This window comes from Coregonus lavaretus (genome assembly GCF_964263955.1).
Source record: "Coregonus lavaretus genome assembly, contig: HAP1_SCAFFOLD_79, whole genome shotgun sequence".
Taxonomy (NCBI): Eukaryota; Metazoa; Chordata; class Actinopteri; order Salmoniformes; family Salmonidae; genus Coregonus; species Coregonus lavaretus.
The window spans coordinates 903,408-922,174 of NW_028157882.1; the positions used below are offsets into that span (position 1 = coordinate 903,408).

The window sequence follows — 18,767 nt, forward strand, 5'->3', positions numbered from 1 at the left end:
ACACTAGGTATGTTTAAGCAATGTAAAATACAAATAAAAAAGCTTGTTCATCAATTATTTGTTATCAGTAATATTGAGCTGTCTTTTGCCATGTGCTTTCATTGTTTAATTGTGTGTGTTGCATGTATGTGTGTGTTGCATGTGTGTGTGTGTGTTTGCGTGCGTGTGTGTGTTGCGTGTGTGTTGCATGTGTGTGTTTGTGTACATGCATATGTGGTGCAATACATACAGGTGTGTGTGAGATCTCTGAGGTATACAGGTAACTGCCAACATAAAGGAAACACTTGAGTAAATGAGGGATACAAAGTATATTGAAAGCAGGTGCTTCCACAGGTGTGGTTTTCTGAGTTAATTAACATCCCATATAAAAATGCCCACTTGCCCATTACTTTGGCTAGAAGAAGAGATCTCTGTGACTTTGATAAAGGGGTCTCAAAGGAGCATAGGGGGGGTTTAAAGTGTGTGTCAGTCATCAGATCACAACCCAATTGAACACTTATGGGAGATTCTGGAGCGGCGCCTGAGACAGCGTTTTCCACCACCATCAACAAAACACCAAATGATGGAATTTCTGGTGGAATAATGGTGTCGCATCCCTCCAATAGAGTTCCAGACACTTGTAGAATCTATGGCAAGGTGCAGTGAAGCTGTTCTGGTGGCTCGTGGTGGCCGTAAAGATTTATGTTGGCGTTTCCTTTATTTTACCTGTATATGTACTACTACTACTACTACTGTTCTCTACTTATATAAACAAAATATATATATATATATATAACACAACATATATTTATACAACCATTTATAATTCGAGGACTGTAGCCTTTAACATGCCCTAGACCTAGGCTACACATGTAACCTATAACAGAACTATTTCACTTGTGAACTATAAAACAGATTTCAGATAAGACATGTTTTTCATTTAATTACGCCTTTAAACTTCACATTTTATCCTGGTTAGTTTAATTAATAAATGCATTTTTTGCAAGACAGAAATCTTTATCTCAAATGCTCACATGAGATCTGCATGAATATTTAAGTTACCATGGAAACATATTTAGTCCTAAATATTCTGAAATAACTTCACCATATTTTTTTAAAGGAATATAAGGACTTGAAATTGTCATGGAGGAATTTACTCCTACTCTACTGTGACTGGGAGCAGTGGGGTGTTCCAGAGAGCAGGATCCTTAAATTAACTCAAACCATTTTGATGACATCTCTTAATTCAGGAGTTTATTTTGAAAGCTAAACATGAATATATGTGTTGCTGATTGGCAAGTTAATGACCCCATGCCGATTTAAAGTCTATATTTGTAGAACAAATTATGATACTTCAGAATCTTTAGGACTGTAACTCAATGAATCTGCTATCTGGAACAGCCTCCAGGGAAGGGGCAAGTGGAGGATGAAGTTGCCCCTAGATGCTGATCTTGTGTCAGTTTAGCATTTTCCCCACTAATGCTTAAGGATAGGATTTGGGGAGGAGAACCTGATCCTACACCTGTCAGGTGTGTATGTATACAACACAACACTGTAATTTCAGACAATTTAAAGGTGCAATCATTGCTGTGTGTTTCAGTCCAATGCTGAGGACATGTAGTAACCACTCTCAAAAACCACAGTAACCACTCTCAAAAACCACAGTAACCACTCTCAAAAACCATAGTAACCACTCTCAAAAACCATAGTAACCACTCTCAAAAACCACAGTAACCACTCTCAAAAACCATAGTAACCACTCTCAAAAACCATAGTAACCACTCTCAAAAACCATAGTTAACCACTGGGTGGAAAATAAATGAAGGATAACTAGCCAGTTGCACAACTAAATAAGATGCCTTAAACATTCTGCATTTAACCCCTCTGAATCACAGAGTTGTGGGGGGCTACAGCATACAGTGGGGGAAAAAAGTATTTAGTCAGCCACCAATTGTGCAAGTTCTCCCACTTAAAAAGATGAGAGAGGCCTGTAATTTTAATCATAGGTACACGTCAACTATGACAGACATAATGAGAAAATTTTTCCAGAAAATCACATTGTAGGAATTTTTATGAATTTATTTGCAAATTATGGTGGAAAATAAGTATTTGGTCAATAACAAAATTTTCTCAATACTTTGTTATATACCCTTTGTTGGCAATGACACAGGTCAAACGTTTTCTGTAAGTCTTCACAAGGTTTTCACACACTGTTGCTGGTATTTTGGCCCATTCCTCCATGCAGATCTCCTCTAGAGCAGTGATGTTTTGGGGCTGTCGCTGGGCAACACAGACTTTCAACTCCCTCCAAAGATTGTCTATGGGGTTGAGATCTGGAGACTGGCTAGACCACTCCAGGACCTTGAAATGCTTCTTACGAAGCCACTCCTTCATTGCCCGGGCGGTGTGTTTGGGATCATTGTCATGCTGAAAGACCCAGCCACGTTTCATCTTCAATGCCCTTGCTGATGGAAGGAGGTTTTCACTCAAAATCTCACGATACATGGCCCCATTCATTCTTTCCTTTACACGGATCAGTCGTCCTGGTCCCTTTGCAGAAAAACAGCCCCAAAGCATGATGTTTCCACCCCCATGCTTCACAGTAGGTATGGTGTTCTTTGGATGCAACTCAGCATTCTTTGTCCTCCAAACACGACGAGTTGAGTTTTTACCAAAAAGTTATATTTTGGTTTCATCTGACCATATGACATTCTCCCAATCCTCTTCTGGATCATCCAGACAGCTCTTTGGTCTTGGCCATAGTGAAGTTTGGAGTGTGACTGTTTGAGGTTGTGGACAGGTGTCTTTTATACTGATAACAAGTTCAAACAGGTGCCATTAATACAGGTAACGAGTGGAGGACAGAGGAGCCTCTTAAAGAAGAAGTTACAGGTCTGTGAGATCCAGAAATCTTGCTTGTTTGTAGGTGACCAAATACTTATTTTCCACCATAATTTGCAAATAAATTCATTAAAAATCCTACAATGTGATTTTCTGGATTTTTTTTCCTCAATTTGTCTGTCATAGTTGTCGTGTACCTATGATGAAAATTACAGGCCTCTCATCTTTTTAAGTGGGAGAACTTGCACAATTGGTGGCTGACTAAATACTTTTTTCCCCCACTGTATGTGCCCGGGGAGCAGTTGTTATTGGGGGCTAACTGGCTTGCTCAAGGGCAGAACAGCAATATGTTGTTTATCTTACAAGCTAACCCCCTGGGAGACACACAAACACGCACACAGACAAACCCAGAGGGCGGCAGGTAGCCTACCTGGTTCGAATCGAATCCCTGAGCCGGCAAAGGTTAGAAGAACCTTTGCCATCTCTGGGATTCGAACCAGATACCTTTCAGTTACAGGCCTAACACTCTTAACCGCTAGGCTACCTGCCACCCTCTGGGTTTGTCTGTGTGCGTGTTTGTGTTTGTGTGTCTCCCAGGGGGTTAGATTGTAAGATAAACGACATATTGCTGTCTTCTGCAAGTTCTCTCTATTCATAGACAGAGCTAGATTCGTTCTGAGGCCATTCAGGACAGAGTACATCACCTGCAGGATGTCCATGTCCTTTCTTATGTTTCAACATGCCTACTAAATAGGTGAACCTCTCCCCACATATATCACAGCTGTAAGGCTTCTCTCCGGTGTGGGTGCGCTTGTGTACAGCCAGTGCGTCGGTTCGGGAAAACCTCTTCCCACACTGATCACAGGCGTGAGGCTTCTCTCCAGTATGAGTTCTCTTGTGTGCAGCCAGGTTTTGTGACCGACTGAAGCTTATCCCACAGACAGAGCATGGGTAAGGTTTCTCCCCGGTGTGTGTTCGCTGGTGATTCATCAAAGAATTGTACTGAGAAAACCTCTTTCCACATTGATCACAGACGTAAGGCAGCTCTCCGGTGTGCACACGCTGGTGTGTTGTTAAACCTTGGCGGAATATGAAGCTCCTGCCACAGTCGGAGCAGTGGTACGGTTTCACTCCTTGGTGTATCTTCATGTGAGTTCTGAAGTTGCTTGGATGGTTGAAGGCCTTCCCGCACAAGTCGCAGACAATGGACTTGTCTTTACTGTGCCTTTTCTGGTGTTTCTTCAGATATATCGGATGAGAGAAACAATGCCCACACTCAGTGCAACAGTAAGTTCTCTCTCCCCGGTTGTGCGTCAGCTGGTGAAATTTAAGATTACCTTTTGTAGTAAAACACGCCCCACATTTAGAGCAGCGGAAGGGTCTTTCGGCGGAGGGCTTGTGTTTATGTTCGTGTTCTTTCAGTAAACTGGCGTGAATGAACCGCATTCCGCAGTCAGAACATTGGAATGTTTTTTCTTCAGTATGCATTCTCATATGCAAATTAAAGGATGCCGAAATACAAAACCTCTTCTCGCAGTAGGAGCATTGGTAAGGCCTTTCTGCAGCAGGCATGTGTGTTAGCTCGTGTGCTTTTAGAGTGGATTTTTGAGCAAAACTTTTCTCGCACTTGGCGCATTGGAACGGTTTTTCTCCTGTGTGTTTTCTTCGATGGTTTTTGAAGGTTGATAAAAAACGGTATCTCTTCCCGCAGTCAGAGCAGTGGTAAGACCTTTCTGCGGGAGGTTCATGTACCGTTTCCTCATGTATTTTTCGATACTGGTTGTTTGCAAAACCTTTCCCACACTTGGAGCATTGGAATAGTTTATTTTCGGTGTGGGTGCTTTGATGGATTTTCAACCTTGATAAAACACTGAAACTCTTTCCGCAGTCAGAGCAGTGGTGAGGTTTCTTCCCAGTGTGTATTTGCTGGTGCGTCTTAAGAGTCCTTTTTTGACTGAAAGTCTCCCCACACTGTGAGCAGCGGTATGGTTTCTCTCTTGTATGGATTCTTTGGTGCATTTTGAGTGTCGCTGGATCTCCGAAAGTCTTCCCACAGTCAGAGCAGCAGTGGCGTGGTTTCTTCCCTGTATGTCTTTGCTGTTGTTTGTTGAGGTGTTTTGATGTGGGGAGACTCCCATCTGGGTCGTCAGCATGTTGTTGTTGTTGTTGAGGCTCCCCAGAAGATCCACGGTTGCTACGTCTCTCTCCTGTTTGAAAGAGACAATCAAACAAACAGTGAATACAGTTTGTCCTACAGAAGTGACATCATATTGAGGCATTACAGTGTCTTCAGAAAGTATTCACAACCCTTGACTTTTTCCACATTTTGTTGTGTTACAGCCTGAATTTATACACAATACCTCAATGTCAAAGTGGAAGATTTTTAACAATTAAAAGCTTAAAATGTCTTTAACCCATTTGTTATGGCTAAATAAGTTTAGGAGTAGAAGAAAAATGGAGAAAAAAAAAACAGACATTGAATATCCCCTTTGAGCATGGTGAAGTGATTAATTACACTTTGGATGGTGTATCAATACACCCAGTCACTACAAATATACAGGCGTCCTTCCTAACGCGGTTGCCGGAGAGAAAGGAAACCTCTCAGGGATTTCACCATGAGGCCAATGGCGATTTTAAAACGAAGACTTTAATGGTTGTGATAGGAAAAAACTGAGGAGTACATTGTAGTTACTCCATAATACTAACCTAAATGACAGAGTGAAAAGAAGGAAGCCTGTACAAGGCTCTGCATCTGTCCTCGTGCTCCTAGACCTTACTGCCGCTTTTGACACCATCAATCACCCGATTATTTTGGAGAGATTGGAAACCCTAATTGGTCTACATGGACAAGTACTTGCTTGGTTGTCGGAAAGGTGTAATTTTGTCTCTGTGGATGGTTTGTCCTCTGACAAATCAATTGTATGTTTCGGTGTTCCTCAAGGTTCCGTTTTAGGACCACTGTTTTTTTTACTATATATTCTACTTCTTGGTGATGCTATTCGGAAACAAAATGTCAACTTTCCCTGCTATGTGGATGACACATAGCTGTACATTTCGATGAAACATGTTGAAGCCCCAAAATGTCCGACCCTGGAAGCAGATGGCGGGAAATGTTTTACTTTTATCTCGGACAAAACGGAGATGCTAGTTCTAGGCCACAAGAAACAAAGAGATCTGCTGTTTGATCTGACAATTCATCTTGATGATTGTACAGTCGTCTCAAATAAAGCTGTGAAGGACCTCAACGTTACTCTGGACCCTGATCTTTCTTTTGACGAACATATAAAAAATATTTCAAGGGCATATTTATTTTATCTTCGTAACATTGCAAAAAATCTTAAACTTTCTCAAAAAATGATGCAGAAAAGCTAATCCATGCTTTTGTGTCAGACTACAGCAATGCTCTACTCTCCTGCTACCCAGATAAAGCACTAAATACACTTCAGTTAGTGCTAACCACAGCTGCTAGAATGTTGACTAGAACCCAAAAAATAACTAGCCTCTCTACACTGGCTTCCTGTTAAGGCTAGGGCTGATTCCAAGGTTTTCTATTACTATTTGTATTTATTAGTGATCCCCATTAGCTACTCTTCCTGGTGTCCAAACACATTAAGGCACTTACATCACACATAAAACAAAAGATAAAACAGTACATACATCATGTAACATTATTACACCACTACATATCTACAACACAAAATGTATAAAACCACCATACTACAATATTACAATGTACGTGTGTGTGCTAGCGTGTGTGTGCGTATGCGTGTCTGTTCCTGTGCGTTTGTGTGTGTGTGTGTTTGTATCTCTTCACAGTCCCAGCTGTTCCATAAGCTGTATTTTCATCTGTTTTTTTAAATCTGATTCTAATGCTTGCATCAATTCCCTGATGTGGAATAGAGTTCCATGTAGTCATGCCTCTATGTAGTACTGTGCGCCTCCCATAGTCTTCTGAACTTGGGGATTGTAAAAAGACCTCTGGTGGCATGTTTTGTGGGGTATGCAATGGGTGTCCAAGCTGTGTGCTAGTAGTTTAAACAGACATAATTCAGCTTGTCAACACTTCTCATAAAAACAAGTAGTGATGAAGTCAATCTCTACTCCACTTTGAGCCATGAGAGATTTACATGCATATTATTCATGTTAGCTCTCCGCGTACATTCAAGGGCCAGCCGTGCTGCCCTGTTCTGAGCCAATTGTAATTTTCCGATGTCCCTCTTTGTGGCACCTGACCACATGACTGAACAGTAGTTCAGGTACGATTCTACAATGAAAGCGTTAAATGTGAAACCTTTGCATTTTAAGTAAGCATTTCACAGTAAAGTCTTCACCTGTTGTATTCGGCGCATGTGAAAAATACATTTGATTGGATTTGATTTGACATGTCGCTGTCCCCTGTTTAACGATTCTACAATGTTAAACACAAAGGTGTTAATGCATCTTACAAACATTGATATCAGAGGCCCCTCGACTGCACTGTAATGTTAGACAACAACAATTAAACTTCGCAATTGTACAAAACAAAACGTATCCTGCTGCACTTACTTTGATGAATCACATCTCCTTCCTCCTCCACGTCTCCTCCTCCAGCAGTTCCTCTCAACCCCAGTGTTTTCCTGCAGTCGACCAGCCGCACAGACACCCTCTTCAGACCCAGCATTAAGGCCTTACCAGGAGAGGACAGATAGGGGGATCCACTCACTCTCTTCTCTGGTGTGCGTCTCTCTGCAGCTGGCTCAGCCTCCAGACCTTTGCTAGGAAACCAATTCCTGTCCTCCTCACCCCATTCTTCGTCGCAGTCTGCAGCGTCGTCATCAAAGGATTGGCTGGGACTAATGGGCTCCGCCTCCAGCCTTTCGCTACGTAACCAATCCATGTCCTTCTGGTTCCCTTCTTCATCACAGTCTACAGCATCATCATCAATGGATTGGCTGGGACTCAAAGGTGCACATCTACCATCCTCCTGTATCTTTCTGATGTCCTCTTTTAGTTGGTTTAACCAAGACATTCCCTGCTCCTCCGATTCCATTGAATTTGTATTTTCCCAAAGTTGCTCCAGGATGTTACGGCGCAATGACTGATGGTGATTCTTTCCTTGAACATTGAAGCCATCCTTGCCACCTATTCCAATGCGTTCACACAGGCAGCGTAAATTGTCCTTGGTTAAAGTGTATAAACTCTGTTCGATTTCATCCATCAACGTTTCCCTCTCTCCACTCATATTGACCTGCTCACGTGGCAACAACAGCAATGCAGTCAATGACCTGCAATGAAAATTAAAGATTAGAACACATTAACGATTGCATCTGTCATTTCACTCTAAGATTTTGTTTATTTTTAGTGTTAAATTGGTTTAGGAATATTCAGGTATGTTTAAAATTAAATATTAAATGTTGGTATATTCATAAAATGTCATGAAAAGGCTATATATGTCAAGATGACATGTAAACCGCCATCTATTGTGTTTTGCCTTAGTTTGACTAATACCTAGGAACTAAGATGACATCATATAGGGAGATCTGTGGAAGGGAGCCATTTCAATGTTGGCGGGCATGGGGTCCCTACTTGCAGATCTTCACAGAGGAACACAGGCAGTGGGAGAGCAGGGTTTGGGATACATGTTCCCTGGTTTCAGATACACCAGGGGAGGTGGCTGTCTGATAGAGCTTCGGTCTTCTCTGCTGAGGTGTGGGCACTAGTGTGGCATTGGGGTGGGTGGAAGAAGTGGGGCCTAAAAGGGTTACTTTGTGTTCAGACTGCCGCTGCCCTGGTCGCGCTGAGAGAAGGGAAGTCTAGAGCACAACCAGACTAGTTAATCGAGCTGTTGATGGAGCTACATAGGGTGGAAGGCTTCTCTGTGAAATGGCACATCCTCCTCTCTTTATAGGGTGGAAGGCTTCTCTGTGAAATGGCACATCCTCCTCTCTTTATAGGGTGGAAGGCTTCTCTGTGAAATGGCACATCCTCCTCTCTTTATAGGGTGGAAGGCTTCTCTGTCAAATGGCACATCCTCCTCTCTTTATAAGGTGAGAGTCTACAGTTAAAATGCCAAGATAGTTACATGTACATACGTTATTGTCTCAACTGTATCAAAAAGTTGTTTTCATTGCTAGCTATATAGCTACCTAGATAGTTGCATACAGCTAGCTAGCTGAGCTGGCTAGTCGCATTCTGCTGTTAAGGTTGATAGCTGATGTGCTAAGCCATGCATGACATGATGATAATATTTTTCATGTTTGTCATGTTCAACTAGCTAGCTACCGAAAATAGCCACTGTGGTGTGAATGCTAATCAATTAGCAAGCTAATCAAACCCCATTTTAAGTGATTAGGGACACATGCTAAGTTGGCTAGCTAGCGAGCCACGATGAAATTATAGCTAAATAGCTAGCTAGCTATTGGATTATAGATTTCAAGTTCGTTTTTTTTGCATGTTCAACTAATTGGCTAGCTAGATGAATACCACTTACATCTAGCCAGCTGGTAATTATGAAGCTAAATGTTTGATAAATCTAGTTAGTAATCTTGTGTCTGCGCTGCCATTGTTGGACTGGAAGCAGGTTAAGTGTGTACAGTGCGTTTTAGTACAGCTGTAGCGGTCAACAGGAAATAACAATCTATAAAGAAATGATTTAAATATTGTTTGAACCCATTTTTCTGGAATTTGTCTTTCAGCATAAACCTGCTCTCCGCCATCAGTACAAGGAGATGATCGAGGGTGAACAAGCAACACTTCAGGTATTTCGTCTTTCTACTTTGATCTTATTGCTTGGACTTGGGGGTCAATGAATGTTATTTCTGGTATGCAAGGTTTGAATGTCTTGTCTATTTTAGTCTGCTTTCCTCCTTTACAGCTTTAATTGTCTGGAGCCTGGTGTTGTTGTGGCCAAGCAGCTTTCACTCAGATGGAACAAGGTTTCAGCTGCTGTGCGATGTTGACATCCTTCCTCCCAGAGATGTGAAAGCATCCCCCGGACTGGACACAACCCGGCAAACATATATTTTTGAGAAGATCAGGACAGTTAGGCCTCCTAAAAAACATGCTTCTGATAAGAGCTACAAATTGCCATATTAGACTCACCATGCTCATTAGTTGCTCATTCAACAATTTCTGCTACTTCACTCAATCCCGTTTTAAATCGTCTCCCATCCTAACTGTTTTACATTCCCTGAGACCAACCGGAAATGTTTCCTTGGCTAAATATTCCCAGATTTTCATAAAATCAGCCACACGTCGTCTCGTTTCTGCTTCCCCAAATTTTGCCCAAGGCTAAATAAATGGCTACACTTCAATTGCTCGTTCAGTGCTGCAGGCCAGCGCAAACTGGAGCACGGTCCGCCACTTCTCACTATGGCGCTCGTTTAGTAAAGTTAGATAACAGTGCGCGTCACTAGGCAGAATGTGCTTTGATTGAAACAAAATACAGGAAGGCTATATAGTTTAACACCATCTGTTCTAATTTGCTCACAAAACCGTAATTCAAGAAGATCTAAATTAATATGCAAATGTTGCCAAATGGTTTCTTTCATGTAGGCTACACTGTTCCACTAATCTCCGGCAAAATCATCCTGTTGTCCTGCATTTGGGTATTTTAAATGTTGTCACCTTAGGCATGTGTCTGTACACTTTCCCTCTGCTACGCGCAGTAAACAGACACACGAAAGCAGCACAATTGACGTTGAATTCACAGATGGGAGCGGATCAGGCTGTAATTTCATAAAGCAGATGACTCAACTGTTGACTTATTATTTATGTGACCTATTAGTAGTAATTTATACCCGCGTCTGAATCCTTTATCTTATAACTTTTTGACAACCAAGATGACACTTTCTGTAGGCTACAGCAATGACTCGTTGGAATCGAAACTTGGACATTTAGCCTACAATACGTTTAAACTTTCGGTCCGGTAGAAGATTTGGTCAGTGCCATTAGTATCGATATGATACAGTGCACTCGTGTGTGTGGTTCTGGGTGTGTGCGGCAATGCACTGCCTTTTGACGTGCAGCAGGTTGGCAGTGCTTGCTGTTCCTTGTAGTGCAGCGCATCGTGGCCTAATGGGGGAACTTGATGAGATAATGTTCAGAGAATCCCTTTTGGCAATTTGGTTTAAGTATTCCTCAACCTTTTAAAATATTTTTTATATTTATTTTTGTATTTTACCCCCCTTTTACGTCTTATTATGATCTTGTCTCATCGCTGCAATTCCCCAACGGGTTTGGGAGAGGCGAAGGTCGAGTCATGCATCCTCCAAACCGCGCTCCTTAACACCCGCCCACTTAACCCAGAAGCCAGCCGCACCAATGTGTCGGAGGAAACACTGTTCAACTGACAACCGAAGTCAGCCTGCAGGCACCCGGCCCGCCACAAGGAGTGACTAGAGCACGATGAGCAGGCTCTGTCAAACACTCCCATATCAAATCTTATTTGTCACATACACATGTTTAGCAGATGTTAATGCGGGTGTAGCAAAAAGCTTGTGCTTCTAGCTCCGACAGTGCAGTAATATCTAACAAGTAATATCTAACAATTTCACAACATATACCCAATACACAAACATCTTAAGGAATGGAATGAAGAATATATACATAAATATATGGACGAGCAATGTCAGAGCGGAATAGACCAAGATACAGTAGAATATATACCGTGGGGAGAACAAAAAAATCCAGAAAATCACATTGTATGATTTTTAAGTAATTAATTTTCTTTTTATTGCATGACATAAGTATTTGATCACCTACCAACCAGTAAGAATTCCAGCTCTCACAGACCTGTTAGTTTTTCTTTAAGAAGCCCTCCTGTTCTCCACTCATTACCTGTATTAACTGCACCTGTTTGAACTCGTTAACTGTATAAAAGACACCTGTCCACACACTCAATGAAACAGACTCCAACCTCTCCACAATGGCCAAGAGCAGAGAGCTGTGTAAGGACATCGGGGATAAAATTGTAGACCTGCACAAGGCTGGGATGGGCTACAGGACAATAGGCAAGCAGCTTGGTGAGAAGGCAACAACTGTTGGCGCAATTATTAGAAAATGGAAGTTCAAGATGACGTTCAATCACCCTCGGTCTGGGGCTCCATGCAAGATCTCACCTCGTGGGGCATCAATGATCATGAGGAAGGTGAGGGATCAGCCCAGAACTACACGGCAGGACATGGTCAATGACCTGAAGAGAGTTGGGACCACAGTCTCAAAGAAAACCATTAGTAACACACTACGCCGTCATGGATTAAAATCCTGCAGCGCACACAAGGTCCCCCTGCTCAAGCCAGTGCATGTCCAGGACCGTCTGAAGTTTGCCAATTACCATCTGGATGATCCAGAGGAGGAATGGGAGAAGGTCATGTGGTCTGATGAGACAAAAATAGAGCTTTTTGGTCTAAACTCCACTCGCCGTATTTGGAGGAAGAAGAAGGATGAGTACAACCCCAAGAACACCATCCCAACCGTGAAGCATGGAGGTGGAAACATCATTCTTTGGGGATGCTTTTCTGCAAAGGGGACAGGACGACTGCACCGTATTGAGGGGAGGATGGATGGGTTCATGTATCGCGAGATCTTGGCCAACAACCTCCTTCCCTCAGTAAGAGCATTGAAGATGGGTCGTGGCTCTTCCAGCATGACAACGACCCGAAACACACAGCCAGGGCAACTAAGGAGTGGCTCCGTAAGAAGCATCTCAAGGTCCTGGAGTGGCCTAGCCAGTCTCCAGACCTGAACCCAATAGAAAATCTTTGGAGGGAGCTGAAAGTCCGTATTGCCCAGCAACAGCCCCGAAGCCTGAAGGATCTGGAGAAGGTCTGTATGGAGGAGTGGGCCAAAATCCCTGCTGCAGTGTGTGCAAACCTGGTCAAGACCTACAGGAAACGTATGATCTCTGTAATTGCAAACAAAGGTTTCTGTACCAAATATTAAGTTCTGCTTTTCTGATGTATCAAATACTTATGTCATGCAATAAAATGCAAATTAATTACTTAAAAATCATACAATGTGATTTTCTGGATTTTTGTTTTAGATTCTGTCTCTCACAGTTGAAGTGTACCTATGATAAAAATGACAGACCTCTACATGCTTTGTAAGTAGGAAAACCTGCAAAATCGGCAGTGTATCAAATACTTGTTCTCCCCACTGTACATATGAGATTAGTAATGTAAGATATGTAAACATTATTAAAGTGACTAGTGTTCCATTTCTTAAAGTGGCCAGTGATTTCAATAGGCAGCAGCAGCCTCTAATGTGCTAGTGATGGCTATTTTCCAGTCTGATGTTCTTGAGATAGAAGCTGTTTTTCAGTCTTTCGGTCCCAGCTTTGATGCACCTGTACTGACCTCGCCTTCTGAATGATAGCGGGGTGAACAGGCAGTGGCTCGGGTGGTTGATGGCCTTCCTGTGACATCGGGTGCTGTAGGTGTCCTGGAGGGCAGGTAGTTTGCCCCCGGCAGGTAGTTTGCCCCCGGTAATGCGTTTGGCAGACCGCACCACCCTCTGGAGAGCCCTGCGGTTGCGGGCGGTGCAGTTGCCGTACCAGGTGGTGATACAGCCCGACAGGATGCTCTCATTTGTGCATCTGTAAAAGTTTGTGAGGGTTTTAGGTGCCGAGCCAAATTTCTTCAGCCTCCTGAGGTTGAAGAGGATCTGATGTGCCCTCACCTCCTCCCTGTAGGCTGTCTCGTCATTGTTGGTAATCAAGCCTACTACTGTTGTGTTGTCTGCAAACTTGATGATTGAGTTGGAGGCGTGCTTGGCCACGCAGTCATGGGTGAACAGGGAGTACAGGAGGGGGCTGAACATGCACCCTTGAGGGGGCCCAGTGTTGAGGATCAGCGAAGTGGAGATGTCGTTTCCTACCTTCACCACCTGGGGGCGGCCCGTCAGGAAGTCCAGGACCCAGTTGCACAGGGCGGGGTTCAGACCCAGGGCCTCGAGCTTAATGATGAGCTTGGAGGGTATTATGGTGTTGAATGCTGAGCTATAGTCAATGAACAGCATTCTTACATAGGTATTCCTCTTGTCCAGATGGGATAGGGCAGTGTGCAGTGTGATGGCGATTGCATCGTCTGTGGATCTATTGGGGCGGTAAGCTAATTGAAGTGGGTCTAGGGTGTCAGGTAAGGTAGAGGTGATATGATCCTTGACTAGTCTCTCAAAGCACTTCATGATGACAGAGGTGAGTGCTACGGGGCGATAGTCATTTAGTTCAGTTACCTTTGCTTTCTTGGGTACAATAACAATGGTGGCCATCTTGAAGCATGTGGGGACATCAGACTGGGATAGGGAGAGATTGAATATGTCCGTAAAACACACCAGCCAGCTGGTCTGCGCATGCTCTGAGGACGCGGCTAGGGATGCCGTCTGGACCGGCAGCCTTGCGGGGGTTAACATGCTTAAATGTCTTACTCACATCCACCATGGAAAAGGAGAGCCCACAGTCCTTGGTAGTGGGCCGCGTCGGTGGCACTGTGTTATCCTCAAAGCGGGCGAAGAAGGTGTTTAGCTTTTCCGGAAACAAGACGTCGTGGCTGCTTTTCCTTTTGTAGTCTGTGATTGTCTGTAGACCCTGTCTCGTGTCTGAGCCGTTGAATTGCGACTCCACTTTGTCTCTATCCTGATGTTTTGTCTGTTTAATTGCCTTGCGGAGTGAGTGTCTGAGCCGTTGACACTGTTCGCATTCTGCCATATCCCCAGTCACCTTGCCATTGTTAAATGCAGTGGTTCGCACTTTCAGTTTTGCACGAATGCTGCCGTCTATCCACGGTTTCTGGTTAGGGTAGGTTTTAATAGTCACAGTAGGCACAACATCTCCTATACACTTCCTGATATACTCAGTCACCGTTTCAGTGTATTCATCTAAATTATTTTCGCAAGCTACCCGGAACATATCCCAGTCCGTGTGATCAAAACAATCTTGAAGCGTGGATTCCGATTGGTCAGACCAGCGTTTGAGTTTCTGCCTATAGGAAGGGAGGAGCAAAATGGAGTCTTGGTCAGATTTGCCGAAAGGAGGGCGGGGGAGGTCCTTATAACCATCCCGGAAGTTTGAATAGACACGGTCGAGAATTTTAGCAGCCTGTGTACAACAGTTGATATGTTGATAGAACTTCTGCAGCCTAGTCCTCAAATTTGCTTTGTTAAAATCCCTGGCTACAATAAATGCAGCCTCAGGATATGTGGTTTCCAGTTTGCTTAAAGTCCGGTGAAGTTATTTGAGGGCCGTCGTGGTATCGGCTTGAGGGGGGATATACACGGCCGTGACTATAACCGAAGAAAATTATCTTGGGAGATAATACGGTCTGCATTTGATTGTGAGGTATTCTAGGTCGGGTGAACAAAAGGACTTGAATTCCTGTATGTTTCTACAATTACACCATGAGTCGTTAATCATGAAACATACACCTCCGCCCTTCTGCTTCCCGGAGAGATATTTATTTCTGTCTGCGCGATGAACTGAGAACCCATCTGGTTGGACCGATTTCGACAGAATATCCAGAGAGAGCCATGTTTCCGTGAAACAAAGTATGTTACAGGCCCTGATGTCTCTCTGGAAAGAAATCCTTGCCCTGAGCTCATCGACCTTGTTATCCAAAGACTGAACATCAGCGAGTAATATACTTGGAAGCAGTGGGTGGTTTGCGCGCCTCCTAAGTCGAACCAGCAGGCCGCTCCGAGTGCCTCTCCTCCGCCGCCGGCGATGTTTTGGGTCAGCCGCTGGAATCAGTTCAGTTGCCCTGGGGAGAGCAAACAAAGGATCTGCTTCGGGAAAGTCGTATTCCTGGTCGTAATGCTGGTGAGTTACCGCCGCTCTGATATCAATAGTTTTTCCCGGCTGTATGTAATGATACAAAACACTTTCTGAGCTAATAATGTAAAAAATAATACATAAAAAAACAAAGTACGCCGATGTTTCCTAAGAGCTAGTCGTGAGGCCGCCATCTTCGTCGGCGCTGGGCCAATTGTGCGCCGCCCTATGGGACCCCCGGTCACGGGATCAAACCCGGGTCTGTAGTGATGCCTTAAGCACTGCCATGCTTTAGACCGCTGCGCCACTCGGGAGGCCTAAAGTATTCATTTTCTAAATATTTTTCCCAAGGATAATGTAGAGAAAATGTGAAAATCAAAATGTTTGAAAGCCTTTTTCTCCTAAATGGAATTACAAATTCATCAAATTTCAAAGCAGCATTACTTTCCCATGTTTCCTCCAACTGAAGTGTGTATGAATTGCAATTTTGAAGCTCTGAGTTTATACTTTTTTTATCCAACGTAAAAAACACAATCAAACATTTTGGAAAATAATACCGAAAAGAGATGGTGGGTCACAATTATTTTCAGGTAATTCTCCATGGCTGCACCTCATAAACCGGGAATTAGAGTGGAACTGACAGCGTTGTAGCAACATTAAATCTTTTTTTTTTTTTTTACATTTTCTGACAAGCGAGCACTTAGATATGGTCGTTTTCATAAATTCATAGAATGTTTGGGAATTATGTTGAATAAGGCATTTGTGAAAAATTCTAAAGCAATATATTCAACAGTTTTGAGCGTTGGTAAATTCATCAATTATTCTGCATCTGGCGAACACAGACGAGTGCTCTGAAATCGGAGTAGATAGCCAGGGTGACTTTTATGAACGCAAGAGATATACTAACTGGATAACAGTCGTTCAAGTTCAGCATCGCTAGCTAGCAAAGCGATTCACATTTCTTGCTAGCTAACCAAATGACACCTGCATCTAGTTGTAGCCACCGAAAAACGAGTCAGTCACTCACCCACTCCTCCAATGACATGACATCCTACCAGCAGCAAGCTAATGCTAGGCTCCGTGTTTTTAGCTTGTTCAATAAATAGCTTGCTACATAAATAGATACGCTAGCCTATTAGCCACGTTATCACTGACTTGTGATCATTACCCTTGCTAGTTTGATTGTATTGACATTTCCAGCCTTAGTTACATTCGTCCGTTTTTGTCGAAAATATTGAAATCATTGAAACTGAAACGTGCATTCCGAATGGAGGCAGCAAACAATGTACCAGGCCAGCTGTGATTTACAACCTGATAGCAATATTTTTGGGACTACCAAGACATTTATTGGTGAATAATATTAATCATGCATTGAACTGCTTCCATCTGTTCTGTCAACAATGCCTTAATGTACGTCATGGAATTGAGTCAAATCAAACCTATTTATAAAACCTCAAAGTTGGTTTTGTAGCATAAATTGGGAATTTGATATTTTTGGACTGATATGATTGTCTGTTTGTTTCATATCTGTAGTTAAAACGCTGTCAGTTCCACTTTAGGGTTAAGCCAAAGCCCTAAACATTAGCTAATCGTTCGTGGGGTTGGTGGTGTACAAAAACACCAAACTGGCTCCAGTAGAAGTGTCCGTAACCTTTGCTACCTACCAGCTACAGTAGAAAGGCTAACAGGCTAGCACGTCTTTGTCCAGCCTGACCACGTGGGAAAGAAGTATACCTCGTGACTTTCGCTTGATGATCCTTCGATAAAGTTGTTCTAAGATCAGTTTTACGCTGTATTTTGGAGATTGAAAGTAGAATATCCCACTATGATGGAAGACTAATCTAGTTAGCTTGCTAGCTCCTCGTTCTTTGCTGGGTTCCGACTTCTGCTAAGCCCGTCATCACACACAGATCAGACCAATCGAGTATCGATATATCAATGTCAACTCCATGGCTCGAGCCTTTATGGCTGATGATGCTTCTTGCATCTCACTTCAGGACAAATTTGCTGCATTTACAATGTTCTCATGGCAAATGTAAAGTGTGAAAAAATGCATTTTGAAGTTCAGAGGAGCTTTTTCTGTGATTTTATTAAACATTACGAGACTTACTTGTCTAAGGCTTACTTACTACGTACTTCTTAACATGAAAAAAGGCGTGCATAGGTAAAACATTCAATCAAAACACGAACATATAATAATATGCCATTTAGCAGACGCTTTTATCCAAAGCGACTTACAGTCATGCGTGCATACATTTTTTTGTGTATGGGTGGTCCCGGGGATCGAACCCACTACCTTGGCGTTACAAGCGCCGTGCTCTACCAGCTGAGCTACAGAGGACCACATATATTACTACAATCTATCTTATAGCATACATCAATTGATAAACCCATAATATATATTATTAATCAATGAACTGTTACAGAAGTTTGCAGATGACTCAACAGTAGTAGGCTTGATTACCAACAATGACGAGACAGCCTACAGGGAGGAGGTGAGGGCTCTAGGAGTGTGGTGTCAGGAAAATAACCACTCACTCAACGTCAACAAAACAAAGGAGATGTTCGTGGACTTTAGGAAACAGCAGAGGGTGCACCCCCCTATCCACATTGACGGGACAGCAGTGGAGAAGGTGGAAAGTTTTAAGTTCCTCGGTGTACCTATCACTGACAAACTGAAATGGTCCACCCACACAGACAGTGTGGTGAAGAAGGCGCAACAGCGTCTCTTCAACCTCAAGGGCTGAAGAAATTTGGCCTGTCACCTAAAACCCTCACAAACTTTTACAGATGCACAACTGAGAGCATCCTGTCGGGCTGTATCACCGCCTGGTACGGCAACTGCACCGCCCGGTACGGCAACTGCACCGCCCACAACCACAGGGCTCTCCAGAGGGTGGTGCGGTCTGCACAACACATCACTGGGGGCAAACTACCCGCCCTCCAGGACACCTACAGCACCCGATGTCACAGGAAGGCCAAACAGATAATCAAGGACAACTACCAACCGAGCCACTGCCTGTTCACCCCGATCTTCCAGAAGGCGAGGTCAGTACAGGTGCATCAAAGCTGGGACCGAGAGACTGAAAAACAGTTTATATCTCAAGGCCATCAGAATGTTAAAAAGCCATCACTAGCACAGAGGCGCTGCTGCCTACATACAGACTTGAAAATCACTGGCCACTTTAATAAATGGAACACTAGT

At 43.3% G+C, this 18,767-nt stretch overlaps 1 protein-coding gene across 3 annotated transcripts; it reads right to left on the reverse strand.

The window, feature by feature from the left end:
• Positions 1 to 3,446: 3,446 nt before the first annotated feature.
• LOC311124721 (uncharacterized protein) lies at positions 3,447 to 17,468 on the reverse strand. Of its 3 annotated transcripts, none has more exons than XM_084198822.1 (3): positions 17,297 to 17,468; positions 7,366 to 8,084; positions 3,447 to 5,027 (listed from the first exon to the last, which is right to left on the reverse strand). In XM_084198822.1, exons 2-3 carry the CDS (start codon positions 8,039 to 8,041, stop codon positions 3,469 to 3,471), a joined length of 2,235 nt encoding a protein of 744 aa, XP_084054948.1. In that variant the 5' UTR covers positions 8,042 to 8,084; positions 17,297 to 17,468; the 3' UTR covers positions 3,447 to 3,468. The 3 variants fall into 3 exon arrangements, with proteins under 3 accessions (XP_084054948.1, XP_084054950.1, XP_084054949.1); XM_084198824.1 differs by lacking the exon at positions 17,297 to 17,468 and adding an exon at positions 17,227 to 17,273; XM_084198823.1 differs by lacking the exon at positions 17,297 to 17,468 and adding an exon at positions 8,308 to 8,800.
• Between the last annotated feature and the right edge of the window lie 1,299 nt (positions 17,469 to 18,767).